The sequence below is a fragment of the Drosophila tropicalis genome, unplaced genomic scaffold (assembly GCF_018151085.1).
Source record: "Drosophila tropicalis isolate 14030-0801.00 unplaced genomic scaffold, ASM1815108v1 contig_1190, whole genome shotgun sequence".
In the NCBI taxonomy this organism is placed as follows: Eukaryota; Metazoa; Arthropoda; class Insecta; order Diptera; family Drosophilidae; genus Drosophila; species Drosophila tropicalis.
This window is the reverse complement of record NW_027172561.1, coordinates 599,265-616,711: the sequence shown is the minus strand read 5'-3', so window position 1 is coordinate 616,711 and position 17,447 is coordinate 599,265. Positions and strand designations below refer to the sequence as shown.

The window sequence follows — 17,447 nt, the reverse complement described above, 5'->3', positions numbered from 1 at the left end:
TATTGGCAACACTAAAAATACTGAAAAAATACTACGCTTTCCCATTAACATTCGCGGGTGTTCAAATTATAGATATGTACATTTGAATTCCATTGATTAAATTACAGTTTGCGTTTGGGTGAATTAATAAACAATAACTAAGCGTATTAAATAACTATCTGTAACGCATCGAAATTTTTCTCAGCTTGTTTATTGCGATAATTAACGTTTCGTTTGGAACTATGGCCATCACTGGAGCAGTGCTCTTCTATGGCTTCGTTTAAGTCCGGTGGCAAATTACGTCGGAAATGATTAACACTAGTTTATTTGCAATTTCGGTAGTTTCCTTGTCGCACATCTCCGTGTTGGCAGCACCGCCCATAATAAGAGTTGGTGCCTTGTTTCCCAAAGCCCATGGCAAAGAAAGCTACTCAGAGTTGGTTTTCAGATATGCGGTGCACAGACTTAATCGGGATAAAAGCCTCTTGCCAGAGACAACACTCACCTATGACATTGAATATGTCAGTCAATATGATTCCTTCCAAACAGTACAGAAAGGTGTGTGAATATTGTACCTGAAAGTTATAGAGTTGCAAATTTAATTTAATCCTCCCCCATTTAACGCAGTTTGCAGTCTTGTGCGAACCGGAGTTCAGGCTCTATTTAGTCCCACGGACTATGTCTTATCCACACATATCAATTCTATATGCGATGCTCTGGATATACCAGATATAGGAAGATCACCCCAAGACTTTTCGATCAATGTACATCCCTCGCAGCAATATGTGAATCATGCCTTTATCGATGTCATCCGTTATCTCAATTGGACTAAATTCGGTATACTCTACGAAAAGGAATATGGTAAGCAATTTGAATTAATCAAAATGAACAGTATCTGATTTTGGTTTCTCAAGGTATTGTTAATTTACATCAACTGTCGCGTTCGGTTCAGGCGGAAGTTCACATACGGCAAGTATCCCGTGCGGCATATTTATCGGTATTGAATGAGTTTAAGAACAAGGAAATCCATAATATAATTATTGATACAAATTCGGCTGGGATTTCCATATTATTGAAAAATGTAAGAGCACCTAAATATGTATGTATGATGTAAAAAAAGTTTAATAACGTTTTATCTATAGATTCTGCAACAGCAAATGAATGAGTATAAATATCATTATCTATTCACAAGTTTCGATTTGGAGACATTTGACTTGGAGGACTTTAAATATAATTTTGTCAATATAACAGCATTTCGTCTGGTCGATGTGGGTGATGTTGCCGTCAAGGAAATTCTAAAGGATATAGAAACATATGGTCGTCATATTTATCAACGTAATAATACCAATGAGCATTCGAGAAAGAAAACCATTGAGGTGGAGATTTTTGTTTCTCTGTGGTAATTGAGATTTTGGTTTTTTCATAAGATTTATATATTCATGTAGACGGAACCCGCTCTGATGTTCGATTCGGTCTATGTATTTGCCATTGGATTGCAGACCCTAGAACAATCTCATACACTCTATCTGTCAAATTTAACCTGTGATGATGAAACACCCTGGAATGGAGGTCTCAGTTTAATAAACTATATAAATGCGGTAACTTATCTAGTGTGCCGATTCTCTAGAGATTCCCTCTAAGTTTTTTTTTGTTTTCATTAGGTTGAGTGGAAAGGACTCACTGGGCCCATACAATTTAAAGAAGGCCAACGAGTGGAATTCAAATTGGATTTAATCAAGCTGAAACAACATTCCATTGTGAAGGTGGGGGAATGGACACCCCAAGATCATTTAAATATCACAGAACCTTCACTATTCTTTGAGGCTGGTTCCATGAATGTCACTTTGGTGGTTATAACCATATTGGTAGGTACACACTATAAAAACAATGGAAGGTTATATCAACTAGTGGAAAAATTTATATAATTTCAATTAAAGGAAATAATATAAATGTATTAAAACAAATCTAATTTTGTAAAAGCTTAAAAAAGGATATTGAAACATTTTGTTTTGAGTTCTTAAGCTTAAACTTTTACCAAACAAAAACAGGTGAAAAATGTGTAGCATACTTTTGCGATGTTAAAATATGAAACATATTTATTGAGGAAAATTTTAGATTTTTACGACTCCCAATTTCTAATATGTACATATATACATATGTATATATTTTCTCTAGGAAACACCTTATGTGATGATGCATTATGAAAAAAATTATACTGGGAATGAACGTTTCTATGGCTTCTGTGTGGATATATTAGAAAGAATATCGCATGAGGTTGGTTTTGATTACATTTTGGATTTGGTGCCAGATCGGAAATATGGAGCCAAAGATCCCGAAACTGGTCAATGGAATGGCATGGTGGCCCAACTAATGAAATATGTAATTACCTACATAAATCAAGATCAAATTTTATTCGACATACCTAATTATAATATCTAATTTGTTTATTTTAGAAAGCCGATTTAGCTGTTGGCTCTATGACTATAACGTATGCCCGTGAAAGTGTTATTGATTTCACGAAACCCTTTATGAATCTTGGCATAAGTATATTATTTAAGGTACCCACGCAAGAGCCAACAAGATTGTTCTCATTCATGAATCCATTGGCCATTGAAATTTGGATATATGTCCTGGCTGCCTATCTAATGGTATCGCTGAGTATCTATATTGTAGGCAAATTATCGCCAATTGAATGGCGAACAACGCATCCATGTGATTTGGATAATATAACATTGAGTAATCAATTCTCATTGGCGGATAGCTTTTGGTTTACCATTGGCACATTGATGCAACAGGCATGCGATGTCTATCCGAGGGCCATGTCGACACGGATTATAAGCAGCATTTGGGGTTTCTTTTCATTGATTATTGTTGCATCGTATACAGCCAATTTGGCAGCATTTCTTACCACCGAACGCATGATAAACCCCATTGAGAATGCTGAAGATTTGGCCAGTCAAACAGAGATATCGTACGGCACATTGGAGAGTGGTTCAACCATGACGTTCTTTCGCGATTCCATGATCGAAACATATAAGAAAATGTGGCGAAGCATGGATAACAAAAGGCCATCGGCATTCACAACAACCTACGAAGACGGCATCAAGTAAGCTATAGTCTGCAACCATCTCCCTCCCAACTCACATTCATTTAATATTCTTTGCAGTCGCGTTAATCAAGGTAATTATGCCTTTCTAATGGAGTCGACCATGCTGGATTATATAGTGCAGAGAAAGTGTAATCTAACTCAAATTGGAGGACTTTTAGATACAAAAGGTTTGGCTAACAACTGATTAAGCGAGCAACATTGAATACCCAAAGTACAACGTGTTCTTTTTGTTTAGGCTACGGCATAGCGACACCCAAGGGTTCACCCTGGCGAGATAAAATGTCCTTGGCCATATTGGAATTACAAGAGAAGGGTGACATACAAATGCTCTATGACAAATGGTGGAAAAATACCGAAGAGACTTGCACGCGTAAAAGTACCAGCAAACAATCGAAAGCAAATGCTCTGGGTCTGGAGAGTATTGGTGGCATATTTGTGGTTCTAATTGCTGGCGTCACTGTGGCCATGATTGTGGCGTTCTTTGAGTTCTGGATACATTTTCGCAAACAAACGAAAGCCATGCCGGCGCCCATTGTGGAGAAGGCAACCTGTCAGAGTCTCACCGATGGCGGTCAAGTGGAGCACAATTGGATTTATATGCCACCATTGCGTTCCGTTTGGATTGAGATGTTCGAGGAGTTGCGTTTTGCCTTTTGGTGTACAAATAAACGACATAGACCCGAATTGAGTCGCTTCTGCAGTGAGTGTCACATAAAGCAGACACACAATCATATTACTAACATCGATAAAGATCAAAAGCCTAATAAATAACACAAACCAACATGATTTTTGGTGACTTTCATGTGAATATATTTTGTTGGTTCGGAATATGCACTCGGTTTTTGACCATCACATCCAGACTTTGTAAAATCATAGAGGTAGGCACCGAAAAGTCTACGGACTTAAAGATTTTTTTCTCTAAATTTTTAACAGATTTTAGAAAATCCTGGTTAACCAAAATTGCCCTTATTTGCAAACATTACTAATCAGTAATCAAAAATCTTCAACTCTTTAAGGAGATATTCTTGTTTGGGAGGGTGTTTTTTAGATCCCTTTTAAAAACAAGCATCATTTACGTTCCTTTTTTTAGTTAAAAACAAAACCTTTTTTTTAGATACGAGGGCTTTTTAAAAAGTTATCAGCCTCCAAAGTTAATCCAAAGGTATCCTGCTGGCGGCGGGTTAAAATTGAACCCGGCGTTAGATTCAGCATAGATGTAATTCTGGTCCCGACCTCAATCATAATTTAAGAATTTCTTTTTATGCAGTTCAAAAGAAGTTGTTTTGATCCCTTTGGGGATTATGACCTTAAAATGTTGAACGAGAGATGTTTTAGACCATTATAAACGATTTGAATGATAGCAATCTTGAGCAGCAAAATTTTGAATTTTTATCCTTGAATTGGATTTCATTCGATTTTTATTGAATTTTTGCATAAAACTGATGCACATTTCGTTTTTTTGTTTGTTTTTTGTTTTGTTTTTGTGATATGCATCCTTTTGCATCACATTTAAATTTACATACAAAGGGATTGAACATATTTAGTTTATAAACATTATAATCCATTTAATAATAATCATAATAATAGAATAATAATAATAATAATTTGCATTCGTATTACTGCTGGCTTTTGTGTATTGTTTTTTTTGTTTTGTTTTTGTAACTATTTAAGTACCACAGCATAAAAGTCGTTCCAACAAAAATATGATGGCTTGCATATACAATACAATACATACGTACATATCCAATGTATGTATATCTATATAGTAGATAGATGGATTTTTTTTTGGGTTTTTCTTTTTTGGTGTCTTTTTTTTGTTTTGTTTTTTTTTTTTTTTTTTTTTTTTTGTTGTATTCCTACTAAGGGGCACTACAGGGAGAGAGGGACACGGTTGACGGTTGGGGGAAAGGAGGTGGTGAAAAGACATTCATACAATAATATATTTCACATAATAGATCTAGAACGTGTGAGTGTGTGTGTGTGTGTGTTTAGGGCGTTTACAAGGGAGTGGTGTCTCCTTCTTACTACTCAACATACATACAATTATTTAATTTTCTTATTTTTGTTTTTGTAATGCTTTTTTGTGTTTTGTGATTTTTTGCTTTTGTTTTTACATTTAATTATTTGGATTCTCTTCCTTTCAATTGCCGATCCTCCTTTTTTCGAGGTCGCTTTTTGTGGACTAAACTTTTGCGCTATTAAAATGAAATCAAAAAAAAAAAAAAAAGAATAATAATAATAAACACTAACTCGCTGTTTCTGTTTTTATGTCTTGTGTGTGTGTGCGCGCGGGACGAGAGGGTGGAGAGGGGGTTGGGTGTAAGTGGTAGTCCTGTCCATCCTGTGGTGAAAGGCAGATCCCATTCGTCTACAACATATTTACATCGATGAAGCGCAATCCCCCGCCAGCACTTAAGCCCTCCCTCCCTACCCCTACCCATCGTACTATCCACAAGTTTTCTTCTAGTAGAAGAACAACAAACGCTCCTGTGCCGATGCGGATAGCAATCGCCAGGATCGCTTAATGCTCACATATTGAATGAGAGCCCTTATGCTAATTAGAAAACCAAAAGCACAAATTAACCACCACAGCCAAGAGTTCTCGTGCGATGCCAAATCCGTTGAATGTTTGACGATTAGCGTCCATTTGGCCAGCGATAGACCAAATCCAGATAGTGCCCCATAGCGTGCGGCAATTGTGTGACAGAAACATGTTAGCATTAGGAAGCCAATCCAATTGAACAGAAATGCCACAATGAAGGCCGTAATGAACATAATATCTGTGCCAAGCAGATTATCCGTTGTGGACAGGCTATTCTCCGGATCACTGGCATCGATTGCAATGAATGTTAGAGCCGGCTGTGCCGAACGCACTGCAGCAGCACCATCGCGCAGCGGATTGGGCGGCAGCAATGGATTCGGCGGTGGCGGCAATTGCTGTGTCGACGGTAGCGTTAGAAATGCGGGCGGCAATTCACCATTCAATGATTTCTCCATTTGCACTTCCTCATAGGTGGGCAGCTTGCCATGGACATCCTGTGGCACATCGACCACACCGCAGACCACAACATTCGATGGCTCCACTCCAACCATACCGATGCCACCGCCATTATGTGTGGTTAGACCCAGTGATGGGATTTGATGTTGCGGTGGCGGCAAAGCCACCATCACATGCTGTCCGTTCGCCTCATATGGTGGTGGGGCACTGAAATCGGCCTTTGGTGGTCCCAACTGATCATCGCCAGGTGTACCAGGTTGTTGTGGTTGCTGCTGCGGCAGCGACTGTTGCTGCTGCTGCTGCTGCTGATGATGATTGTTGTGCGGCATGTTTGTGATCTGCAAGGGATTTGAAAAACATGGAAATTACAATTTTAAACATTAAAATTATCGTGCAAAATGTTTTTTCAGTTTCTATGCCATAAGAATAGTTTTTCAGCTCAAACAAGTCTTCGCTTTGATTAATAGGTATACATATGTGTATACCCTGCAGTAAGAGGAAAAGCAATCCAACTGACTCTCATACACACATAAGGTAACTTTAGTAGACAGCATTTCTTTTCGACTACGAACAGATACCAACTACCAACAGATATTAGTAAGAAAAGGCATTGCTAAAAAAAAATTTTTTTAAATTTAAAGTTTACTTCCCGTTCCTCTCTACTATACGAGAGTCTACATATTAAATTTAAGTGGCTTAAGTTCTTACACTTGTCGGGAACTATTAAGTGTGGTACCCATTGCTTTTGACCAATAACATACCTTTGATATAGCCATATTTAACATTCTTATACAGCTTTGTTCAGTTTAATGCTTTAATAAGGATTTTAGCTATGCACACTAATATTTTGTGACTATTATTTTTCAATATTAAAATCGTCAACTGGCACTCCCTTCTCACTATTCGAAAATAGGTGTAATGACTGTTTTCCCAGTAAACTAAAGATGGTATTATATGTTTTTGGGTCGTTTGAACGTATAATTCTTTGGTCCTAATTGGTCTCTTTTCATGGAAATTGACCTTTCTAAAAGACTAAAAAGATTTAAAATTCTTTTCACTTAATGTAGTTTTGTACCAACTTCAAATAGCTGTTGATAAGGATCTTATGAATTTTATTGAGGTATTTGATCTTATCCTTGACTTTAATGAAATTGAGTCTTTCTCGGCCCATTAAAACATCTCGATATAATTATATAATTTAACATATACTAAATTAAATGCAGAAAATTGATTTAATTTCAATAATGTCTGTTTTGCTCGCTTAATATTTGTCATTTAAGCTGGAGACCAAGATTACAAAGAGTTGGAGGCACATAGGGAGAATCCAATGAGTTCAATATATGATATACATTTCATTTAATGTTTCCCAATAATGTGGTTTAGATCAGAATATTAGGAAATGGAAAAACAAAAGAACGGACACAAATGTTTTAGTTTTTATGTTTTAGTGCTCATATTGATTTTTGTTTTGTTGTTCTTGATTGTTTTGCTTTTTTATTATTATTAGTGTTAAACATTAATAGTTTACGCGCATTTTATAATGAAATATATATGGTCGTATATTTATATATATGTAAATAAATAATTAATAAAATTAATTTAAATAGGCGGCTAACTGCCGATAAAATTGCATTGCATTAGATCTATTTCTCTCGCTGTTAGCTGAAAATTCTTTCGTAATACTTCGGCACGGCGTCGATTTTTAAGGCACTTGAACAAAAAATTAAATAAATTTCGTTTTGGTTAGGTCTTTAAAGGATTAAAAAAAAGGATGATAAACAAATTAAAAGTTAAAGAAAAAACAGAACGGAACAGTTGAAATAAAACAGAAGATAAAAAACATCAAATGTTAGACATTCGTATTTCTTTTTAGTTAGTTAGTGCCTAATGCGATTTGAGGCCGAAATCGATTGATAATGAGCCTCCTCCAAAGTCAGAATCCTGCAGGGAGCAAACGGTCGTCGTGCTGGAAAACGTAGCGATTTCAAACCATCCACTTCATCCATTCCATCATTCTGACATCCAGTTAGACCGCCTCCTCCATTGCCATTATGCTGCTCTGTGGCACTGTCGTGTAGTTTTAGTTTCTGTTGCTTCTCATGCCGCAAATAAAGGACCACACAGCACATGGCCATGAAGAGCAATGCCAATGTGGCACCACTCACAATGCTGGCCTTCTCGAGCATCACACGATTGCGTGTGGGCAAATAGGAGCCATCAATCTCCTTATACTCGCAACGTGGTCCCATGAAACCCAGGGCGCATTCACAATTATAAAGGATCTCATTGTGGATTTCCACCGTGAAGCAGGTGGCATCGTTTAGGCAATACCAGGCGGCATATGTGGGCGGGCAATTGAAGATGGGGAATGTAATATTTGGACGTGATGGTGTCGTTGGTGCACTAGTGGTTGTAACAATCACATTATCGGGCGGCAGAGAGTCACTAGACGCCACAGACGCTGTTGGTGGCGGCGGTGTTGGACGAGGTTTCGATATGGCACGCGAGGAGCAGGCATCGCAAAGCGTCAATAGGCAAGCTGCATAGCCAAACAGCAGAAGCAGCAGCAACTGATGGTAACTGGTTTTTTGTTGACGATCTCTCATCTTGATTAACGCATGGCAGCGGCAACAAAAGGAATGTGAGTCAACAAGTTGCAATACAATTTGGATCCTATCTTTTTTTTCTTTACTCTATTTTGGCTAGTTTTGGGCTGATCAGGACGGAGAGTGTTGTGGCTGGCAAGGCGTGGGCGTGGGCATGAGCTTGGGCGTGGCTGTGTGTTATTGGTGTTTATTATTTATTTTTGGTGCTGCTGCAAAACAACAAAAACGAAAAAAAGAGAACAGAAAGCAAAGTGCAATTAAATAATCAACTCAAAAAATTTGTCATAAATTTTCTCTGTATGTGTGTGTGTATGTACATATGTATGTTTGTTTGTTTTGTGTATTAGTTGCCTGCCTGCCCTCGCCCTCGACCAGGCTTCTCTCCACTCTCTCGTCCCTCCAGCAGCCTAAGTAAAAAAAAAAAGAACAAAGAGCAGCTCATTAATTACACAAGGTTCAATACAATTTTATTTACCTGGTCAAAATCGAGAGCTGCTGTTTGCTCAGTTTGTTTCACACACACAAATACGATACGTATGTAAGTACATACAGTTGCGAACTTAATAATAGCACCACTTGCTGAGGTAATGTGTTCAAAGGATTCCTAGGCTTATTTTAAGGTTCTAGGAACATGTGAATACGTTTTTGAACGTAAAATACTTTCTACTAATGGAAGCAGAAAAAAATTCTACCAAAATCCAACGTTTTCAAAGATTTTTACAAAAAACCTTGATATACTCAAAAAATACCCGAAACTAAAAATAGCACCACTTTACAAATATTTACTCAAAATTAAAAAATAGCAGAAAAAAACAAAATTCATTAACAAGTTATGATCAGATATTAAAAATAGTATTAAATAATAAACTTTATACTTTGTTGCATTGCCCTTATTGGCAATAACCGCAGCACATCGTCCTGGTATTGAGTCAACCAGGTCTTGACAGCATTTGACCGTTATTTTTGCCCAGGACTCCTGGATTACTTCCCAACACTTCTCAATTTTTGTTGGTAATGAAACAGCAACTGCTTTTTTAATATCAGACCAAAGATTTTCAATGAGATTTTGGTCTGGTGACTGTCCCAGCCACTCAATTAAATTCAGATAATTCGCTGAGCACCACTTCCTGGCTTTCTTACTGGTGTGCTTTGGGCTGATGTCCTGTTGAAAGGGTCATATTAGCTGTATATTATCCTCAGCGTATAGTGGCAACACCGTCTATAAGATATTTACATGAACTTGCTGATCCATAATCGATTTGTGGACTGATATGTGACCGACACCATAATAAGACTAACAGCCCCATACCAATGACACTGATTCTAGACTCTAGGGTGAATTTGGAGTTGAATTCCAGGTTCTGTGGACGCCAGACGTATGGTCTATAGCCTTTTCTACGATATTTTACAATTTTATTTTCATCAGTCCATTGTACGTTCCTCCAGTTTTGGACAAGCCAATTCTCATGATCTTTGACCAACTTAAGGCGATTGGCATTATGTCTAGCGTTCAAAAGTGGAGGCTTTCTTCGACTGGAATCTTTTGAATTGATCTTCCGGAGGTAGTTGCGAACAATTTGGACCCTAGTTTGGGGCTGAAAGTCCTTTTTAAGATCTGTTAGAGCCTTAAAAGAATCCTTATTGCTCTCTCGCATTAAGGGACCGACTTCTTGCTGCTTCAGTCTTGGCTTTCGTCTGCGAGTTTAAGGCTTCTGTTTCAAATAGATCGGTATTCGGATCACTCTGTTGGAAGTACCAACCAGTTTTCCATCTTCAAGATCCGATTTTTTCTCCAAAACCTGGTTTAGGATGACGTTTCGCTTTTTTCCCGGGGCAGTGTTTTCCCCGACCCATTATATCTAAAGGTCTCGGATATTTTGTAGTACTGTTGCTTTTAAAATCGACTTTGAACCAGGGACTATTAAATATGTGTTTTTTGCTATGCAATTCTGCGAAATTTAACGGTATTTTGCAAAATACTGCAAGTGGTGCTATTTTTAGTTTCGGGTATTTTTTGAGTATATCAAGGTTTTTTGTAAAAATCTTTGAAAACGTTGGATTTTGATAGAATTTTTTTTTCTGCTTCCATTAGTAGAAAGTATTTTACGTTCAAAAACGTATTCACATGTTCCTAGAACCTTAAAATAAGCCTAGGAATCCTTTGAACACATTACCTCAGCAAGTGGTGCTATTTTTAAGTTCGCAGCTGTATGTAGAAATTTATACATATATCTTCTATAAATATACACTCTCACTTTATACTCGAAAAGAAAAACCAAGTTCAATGCGCACACCACGGGGTAATAAAAAAAGGGAAACAACAAAACACATCACTCCCGCTTCCATGGAGGATAGAAGTTAACACTCTCAGTGTGTCACACTCCTTCTCTTTCTCCCTCTCACACCCACACCCACTTTCGCTGTCTCGCTTTAACTTTGTTCACTCTCTTTATAATTAGCCAAGTACTTTATTTAATTAGCCAACAAAACAACATTTGAAGAGCAAAAAAACAAAAGCGTCGATCAATGAATACCCTGTGAATAATATCCATTTTTAGATCTGTTTCTTACTTATTTCGCAGTTAAAAAATATACCTTAATGAGAATAAAAATAGCCTTGAAGATGCTATTTGAGTGAGGCAGACAGTATGACTGCAGAACAACCGAGTTTCTGGTGACCCCGTTCAGGGCTTTAGAGTGAGTGAAGCAAGTTTGAAATGGGAATTTGATGTTCTTTTCTTAGTGCAAATATAACGGTTCTACGGTTCTAACGGATTTGGGGAAACTCTCAGAGAAAAATCGTTGCTTATCATTACGAAAACTTGGACAAATATTAAATACAACAAGGTAAGTAGCAATGAAAGTGACCCCCGTTCCCCTAGCTTCTTCAAACGATATGCTTAAACAAAATGAAGCAAGTAAGTCGACTCGTCGACTCGGGTATACCATACACCAGGTGAAACAAATTTTTTTAAATTTCGAAAACCAAATGTACATATGTATGTCTATTAAATTGTTTTTACATGTTTCATAGTATGTGCTATCTCGCTCACTCTACGAACACACGAGCACTCTAGCGCCGCTACTAGCCAACGGCCAATTCTGGCCTTGTGGACCGCGTAGTAAAATACGTTCATACGCATATTTTGCATGTTTCTAGTCCGATTTCAATAAAATTTGGTAGTTTTGTAGAAATAGATAAGATTAATTAGTCTGCCGAATTTGAATGCGATAGTCAAAAAACTACAGGAGAAAATCGGTTTTTTTCTTAATTATGAAGGCGGAAGTGGGCGTGGCAAAATATGAAAATATATATACTCTGCGCGAATACTAAGCCAGTATACATACTAAATTTGGTGACTTTAGCTTTGTTTGTTTTTGATAAAATCAGTTTTGTTTGATTTGCGGGGGCGGAAGTGGGCGTGGCAAAATTTTTAAATAGCCAGTTTCTGCGCGTCTATTAAACTAGTCTGCACACCAAATTTGATGTCGGTAGCTGTCATAGTTTTTAAGAAAATCAGTTTTATGTAAATTCCGGGGGCGGAAGGGGGCGTGGCAAAAAGTTTAAACAATTAGTTTCTGCGCGCCAACTAAACGAGTATATAAACCAAATTTGATGTCTCTAGCTGTTATACTTTTTAAGAAAAACAGTTTTATGTGATTCCTGGGGGCGTAAGGGGGCGTGGCCGAAATTGCAATTAACTCTGAACATGTGCATACTACACGAGTATACATACCAAATTTGGTGGCTCTAGCTCTTATAGTCTCCGAGATCTGCGTGTTCATACGGACGGACGGACGGACAGACGGACATGGCTAGATCGACTCGGCTATTCATCCTGATCAAGAATATATATACTTTATAGGGTCGGAGAAGCTTCCTTCTGCCTGTTACATACATTTTGGCGACTTTAATATACCATTTCACCCTATGGGTGTATGGTATAAAAATTCTAAAAGTGTTTCAAGGCCTCTCTTCTATTTGGGCCATGTTATTATCAACTTTTATGAAGAACTGCTTTTTGGTTGTAATAAATTGCGTTAATCTTCTTTAAATTTACGAATGTTATCTTAGACTCGAACAAATTGTTGATAATTTGACTGCTGGAGAACAAAACAAACTGATAATTTGCATAAATTGATATATTTTGTATATAATATATCGAAGTTTTTACAAAGGTCATTCGACTAAATGTGAGTTTTTGTTACCTGTTGTCAGCTTTTGTAAGGCCTTGAACTAAATTTTACTTCGAGGAGAGTTTGAATTTTATTTTGGTCCTAAGCAACAGCAGAAACAGAAGCAAAAAGAAAAGATACTTAAGTTGACAGCTAAATGAAAACGAGAAACGAAGAGCCAACCAAGTAAGATGCCTTCCATCCTCTTTTCTTTTCTCCTCCTTTAAGTGTCGTCGTCGTCTCTTTCTGTCACTCAAAAGAAGTGCAATTAAGTTGACCTTTTAGCCAATTGAAATGAAAACCATGTGAGGAGAAGCAGCGAACAATCACTGAATGGACAGACTAAGGCAGCAGCCAAACCACGACACAACTAAAAATAGTTGAAATCAATCAAGAAATTGCGTGAGTGCCCAAATACATACTTACATATGTATGTATGTACATAAGTATAGAGGTGGAGGTAGAGGTTAGGCCTAATTTCATGCGGCATGCAAATGCGCAGTTTTTTGTAGCTTAACCACCAATGGTTGTTATGTGTGAGTGTGTGTGTGGTTGGGTGTGTGGGTGGTTGGTTTGACTAGCTGTGTGTGTGACCAATGAGCTAATCAACAATGACGAACTGACTCTTGGCATCTACGACTTATTTACTTAACTAAAGTTGTCACGACTTGACTAAGAATACCTAAGCGAAGGTAACAAAAGTAACAAAATTATTTAACAAACACAACTACAAGAAGTCAATTAAGCCAAAGAAGGCAGCTTGACCTCTATTAATGAAGGGTATGCCTAGTTCAATGCACTTGTAAAACAAAATATGTATAATGATAACAAAAATGGATCAATCAAATGATTCGATAAATAAACAGGAGCTCAACTTGAGATGTTTTAACAAATTCACTGGAAAATGCAACCTAAGATTGCCTAGGGAGTTTCTCTGGAAATTCTAAAGTAAATATTGAATTGGTGTAAATTTAAACCAATTTCTGGTAAAAGTTATAGTTAACCACTAAATATCACTTACACAGAACTCTTTCATCCCCTTCAGAGAGTGATTCAGGTGGATATACTTCCTACTCCAACTAACTGCGTTTTACAAATAACGATCGCTCTTCTCTCTCTCTCTCTCTCTCTCTCTCTTTCCCCCTGTTATATCGAATACTTAGAGTGGGGTATAAGAAAGGGAAAATTAAATGAATGCCTGATTAGGAACGCTTGCGCTCGATCAATCGATTGATAAAGCAAACAAGGGCCCCGGCGCTAACTTTGACCGCGCCGAATTTTGTATACCTTGCGCGTGTCTTTGTTAATTCTTTCTTCCCTATAGCTGTCTATGTGGCTTAGGCTAGCGCATGTAGCATGCTATTTTATGGCCTGTTTATTTGACAGCTATATAATATATGTTGGAGGAGACGTTATCGTTAATTTAGATTTGTATATTATAATTTCTTATATTATTTGTTTAAGATTATTGGAATTTCTACCACTGTATTTACATTAAAATGTTCTAAAAGCTTCTGTTACATGGCTCATGAAGAGCTTCTAACTCATGAAAACGAAATATAAAAATGACTTCTTTCTGGAATTCGAAGAGGAGAAGACTTTTTTTTCCTTACTCCACTCCACATACTATTGAGCATTGGAGTTTTGTACCATCTGCAACTGGGCAGATCAAACAATATAGTTTTCCGATTTAGATCAAATTCGGCACATTTATTAATTGGTAAATGAAACCGGCAAATATTAACTTTTATGATAATCGAGTCAAAAGAAACGAATTTATTGATTAAAGTCGTTGCTTTCGACCGATCGTTCCTATAGGAGCTATATGAATTAAATATAAAATTTGGCACAGTCATTTGTATATATGAACTCGTCTTGTCGTGCTGAGCATGAATATATACATATGTTTTTTATGGTCGGAGATGCTTTCTTCTAAGCGTAGCACCCTTCTGACCAAAATTAATATACTCTTTTTGCAAGGGTATGAAAACACATGATAAAACCGTGAAGGTGTCGGGGGAATATTATGGAAAGTGTTTTATGGATGGATGGTCCGCCAGCCATATGACTCAGAGAGAGGAAGACGACAACAGAAAAACGAAACACACACACACACATACAACAATTGAAATATTATAAATTTTGCACGAAATCGAAACGATAGAAATTATTATATGAGTAAACGAAGGCCACTAATACAAAAGCGGATGTACATACATACATACATATGTAGGTAAGTAGGCAGCTGGAAAATAGAGTTAGGTACACCTCTACCTAATGTGGAGTGAAGTAAAGTGAACCAGGTAAAGCAACGCAAGTGTTATGGCAGTTGTTGCTGCTGTGGGGAAGAAAGCCATAACAAAGGCCTTTGAAAATTAGCCAACAACGCAGTTTCATTTTTGCAATTCGAGTTGTGGGCCTGGTTTTATACTACACACTCAGATTGTTGTTGATAAGACGACAGATAGAGAGAGAGACAGAAAAACGAAATTCGAGAGCGCGTGGACAGCAGCTGTCTAATGCAACAACAACAACAGAAGGAACAGCAGGTGCGGTAAATGTGTGTAAAGGTAAAGCGAAAATAAGACTACAGTAGTATGCAGCCATTTTTAGTGCAAGGTCCTCATATTCTTTTCTAGGGTAATTAGGGGGTCGCTGATGACTTTAGTTTCTATCTTTAAGTTCTTGTTTTCGAGATATTTCAGAAAAATTCATTTTCCGAGATACCAGAATTAATATATGTATATATATTGATATTTTTTTTTAAATCGTTACAGCATTCATTATGTATTTCTATGGATTGCTGAACCTGGCAAAATCATTACTTTTCGAATATTGTTTTTTCTCCTCGCAGACTTTCCCAATTAAAGACCAAATCAACCTATATTAAAAGATTTAACTTAGTAGCACTCGATTTTGTTCATATTATTATTTTTTATACCGACATAAAACATATAAGATATGTATTACCAAAGGCAACATTTTGAACTTAACTTTAACGAATGACGAAATTACAATTATATTTCAGACTGAAAATGAAGCATTTTCGAATAGTTACAATAAAAATAAGTTTAAATGGCAACTTATGGATATTTTTGAGAATGTTAAATACTAGGCAAACTTGTTGAAATGATTGAAAATGAAAAAAATGCTCATCAATATGTATGTTTTTTTTTTTTTGTAACAAGTGATAATTGATGGATCGCTGAGAAGCAAACAGAGAACTCCATTTATTCGGTACATACATACATACATATGCACCTTCGGGCCCCTCCTCACCGCTAAAATATTGTCTAAACGGCCCTGTATGTATGTGTGTACATGTATGGTTTGTGTGTGTATGCAGCTGTCAGCTTATAAACCAGTTAAACGGGACCAGGCCCAAACAAAGAGAAACAGAGAGGGAGATAGAGAGAGAGAAACGAGTGTGAAAGAGAGGGAGCGAGGATGCAGATGAAGATGCAGCAGCAGCAGCTAGATTGTAAGCGGAAACTGTCTCAAACGGCAGTTCCTCCGACTCCACCTTCACTTAAACGATCCCCCACCAACCTGCCGAATTGAGTATGTCTGTGTGTGTGGGAGGAGAGAGAGAACAAGTTTCTTAGAACTCCCCCTCCTAATGCTTGTTGCTATACGGGTAAGTGTGTTGTTATTGTACAAGGGCAAATGAATTAATTAACTTGTAGAAATATGAATTAAATAAACAAGAATTTCTCGGCACACACACACACACATACACATGTGAAAGTTTCATTCACGCAGTGTGAAATTTTTTAGCACCTTGGTCTGCTTAACATCCCAATGGACAACAACGAAAAAGTTAACTTTATGATTATTATTAATTTGCTAAGCAAACACACACATACGAACACATTCAACTTAAGCTCTCCTGGAGTGAAGAGGGATAGATGGGGGTAATGGCAGAGTCCCTATTTCTATTTCTGGGGCTCTCCTCTCTTTCTCTCTTTTTTATGTTCTCATCAAAATTTGAAATAACTTTTAAATCGAAATCGAATTTACACGATTTTCATTGCATTTTGGTTCATTTTTAGTTTTTATTCTATTTATTCACCTTTATTTTTGAATTGCCTCTCTTGTGCGCAGCACTCTTTGGTTGTGACTCTCTCTCGCTTCTGCTCCTCTCTCAGTATTGATTTGCCACAAATTTGATTACAGTTGTTGCTGCTGCCAAACAACACTTACACATGCACACCGAATACTGTTTTGTATTTAGATTATGATTATTATTGGCAAACTTAACCAATCACAATTAATACACACGTTTCGATTTAATTCTGAATTCAATTAAAATTAAAATTTCGAAATTTTCACTCTTCTATTTCGTATGGAACACAAAAAAAAAATGCACCAAGCCAGCGAAAAAAATACAACGTTTCTGTCGCATCCAGTGATGGAACTCTTATTTGACATAAACACAATCGATATCACTGAAAATTTAGTGATGGCCAAATTGATTGCCTTGAGAGATGGGAACCTAAGATATTTCTTGACAAACCAGCAGTGAAACCACAAATGTAAATAATAAACTTGCCTTGATTAGAGGTAGTATAATTAACTA

General features: G+C 37.1%; 3 protein-coding genes across 4 annotated transcripts; 1 reads left to right on the top strand and 2 right to left on the bottom strand.

Annotated features, from left to right (window-relative positions):
* The first annotated feature begins 105 nt into the window (after nucleotides 1-105).
* Ekar (Eye-enriched kainate receptor) lies at nucleotides 106-3,869 on the top strand. The gene is made up of 10 exons (XM_068292178.1): nucleotides 106-537; nucleotides 607-840; nucleotides 894-1,060; nucleotides 1,122-1,355; nucleotides 1,425-1,577; nucleotides 1,641-1,844; nucleotides 2,155-2,358; nucleotides 2,433-3,085; nucleotides 3,146-3,255; nucleotides 3,324-3,869. Exons 1-10 carry the CDS (start codon nucleotides 288-290, stop codon nucleotides 3,857-3,859), a joined length of 2,745 nt encoding a protein of 914 aa, XP_068148279.1. The 5' UTR covers nucleotides 106-287; the 3' UTR covers nucleotides 3,860-3,869.
* Nucleotides 3,870-4,467: 598 nt separating this feature from the next.
* Ndfip (Nedd4 family interacting protein) lies at nucleotides 4,468-17,082 on the bottom strand. The gene is made up of 2 exons (XM_068292198.1): nucleotides 16,941-17,082; nucleotides 4,468-6,424 (listed from the first exon to the last, which is right to left on the bottom strand). The coding sequence occupies exon 2, from the start codon at nucleotides 6,413-6,415 to the stop codon at nucleotides 5,552-5,554; it is 864 nt and encodes a 287-aa protein (XP_068148299.1). The 5' UTR covers nucleotides 6,416-6,424; nucleotides 16,941-17,082; the 3' UTR covers nucleotides 4,468-5,551.
* Krn (Keren) lies at nucleotides 7,537-17,077 on the bottom strand. Of its 2 annotated transcripts, none has more exons than XM_068292203.1 (2): nucleotides 16,941-17,077; nucleotides 7,537-8,901 (listed from the first exon to the last, which is right to left on the bottom strand). In XM_068292203.1, the coding sequence occupies exon 2, from the start codon at nucleotides 8,690-8,692 to the stop codon at nucleotides 7,964-7,966; it is 729 nt and encodes a 242-aa protein (XP_068148304.1). In that variant the 5' UTR covers nucleotides 8,693-8,901; nucleotides 16,941-17,077; the 3' UTR covers nucleotides 7,537-7,963. The 2 variants fall into 2 exon arrangements, with proteins under 2 accessions (XP_068148304.1, XP_068148305.1); XM_068292204.1 differs by having other exon boundaries at nucleotides 7,537-8,898; nucleotides 16,941-17,076.
* Nucleotides 17,083-17,447: the final 365 nt, after the last annotated feature.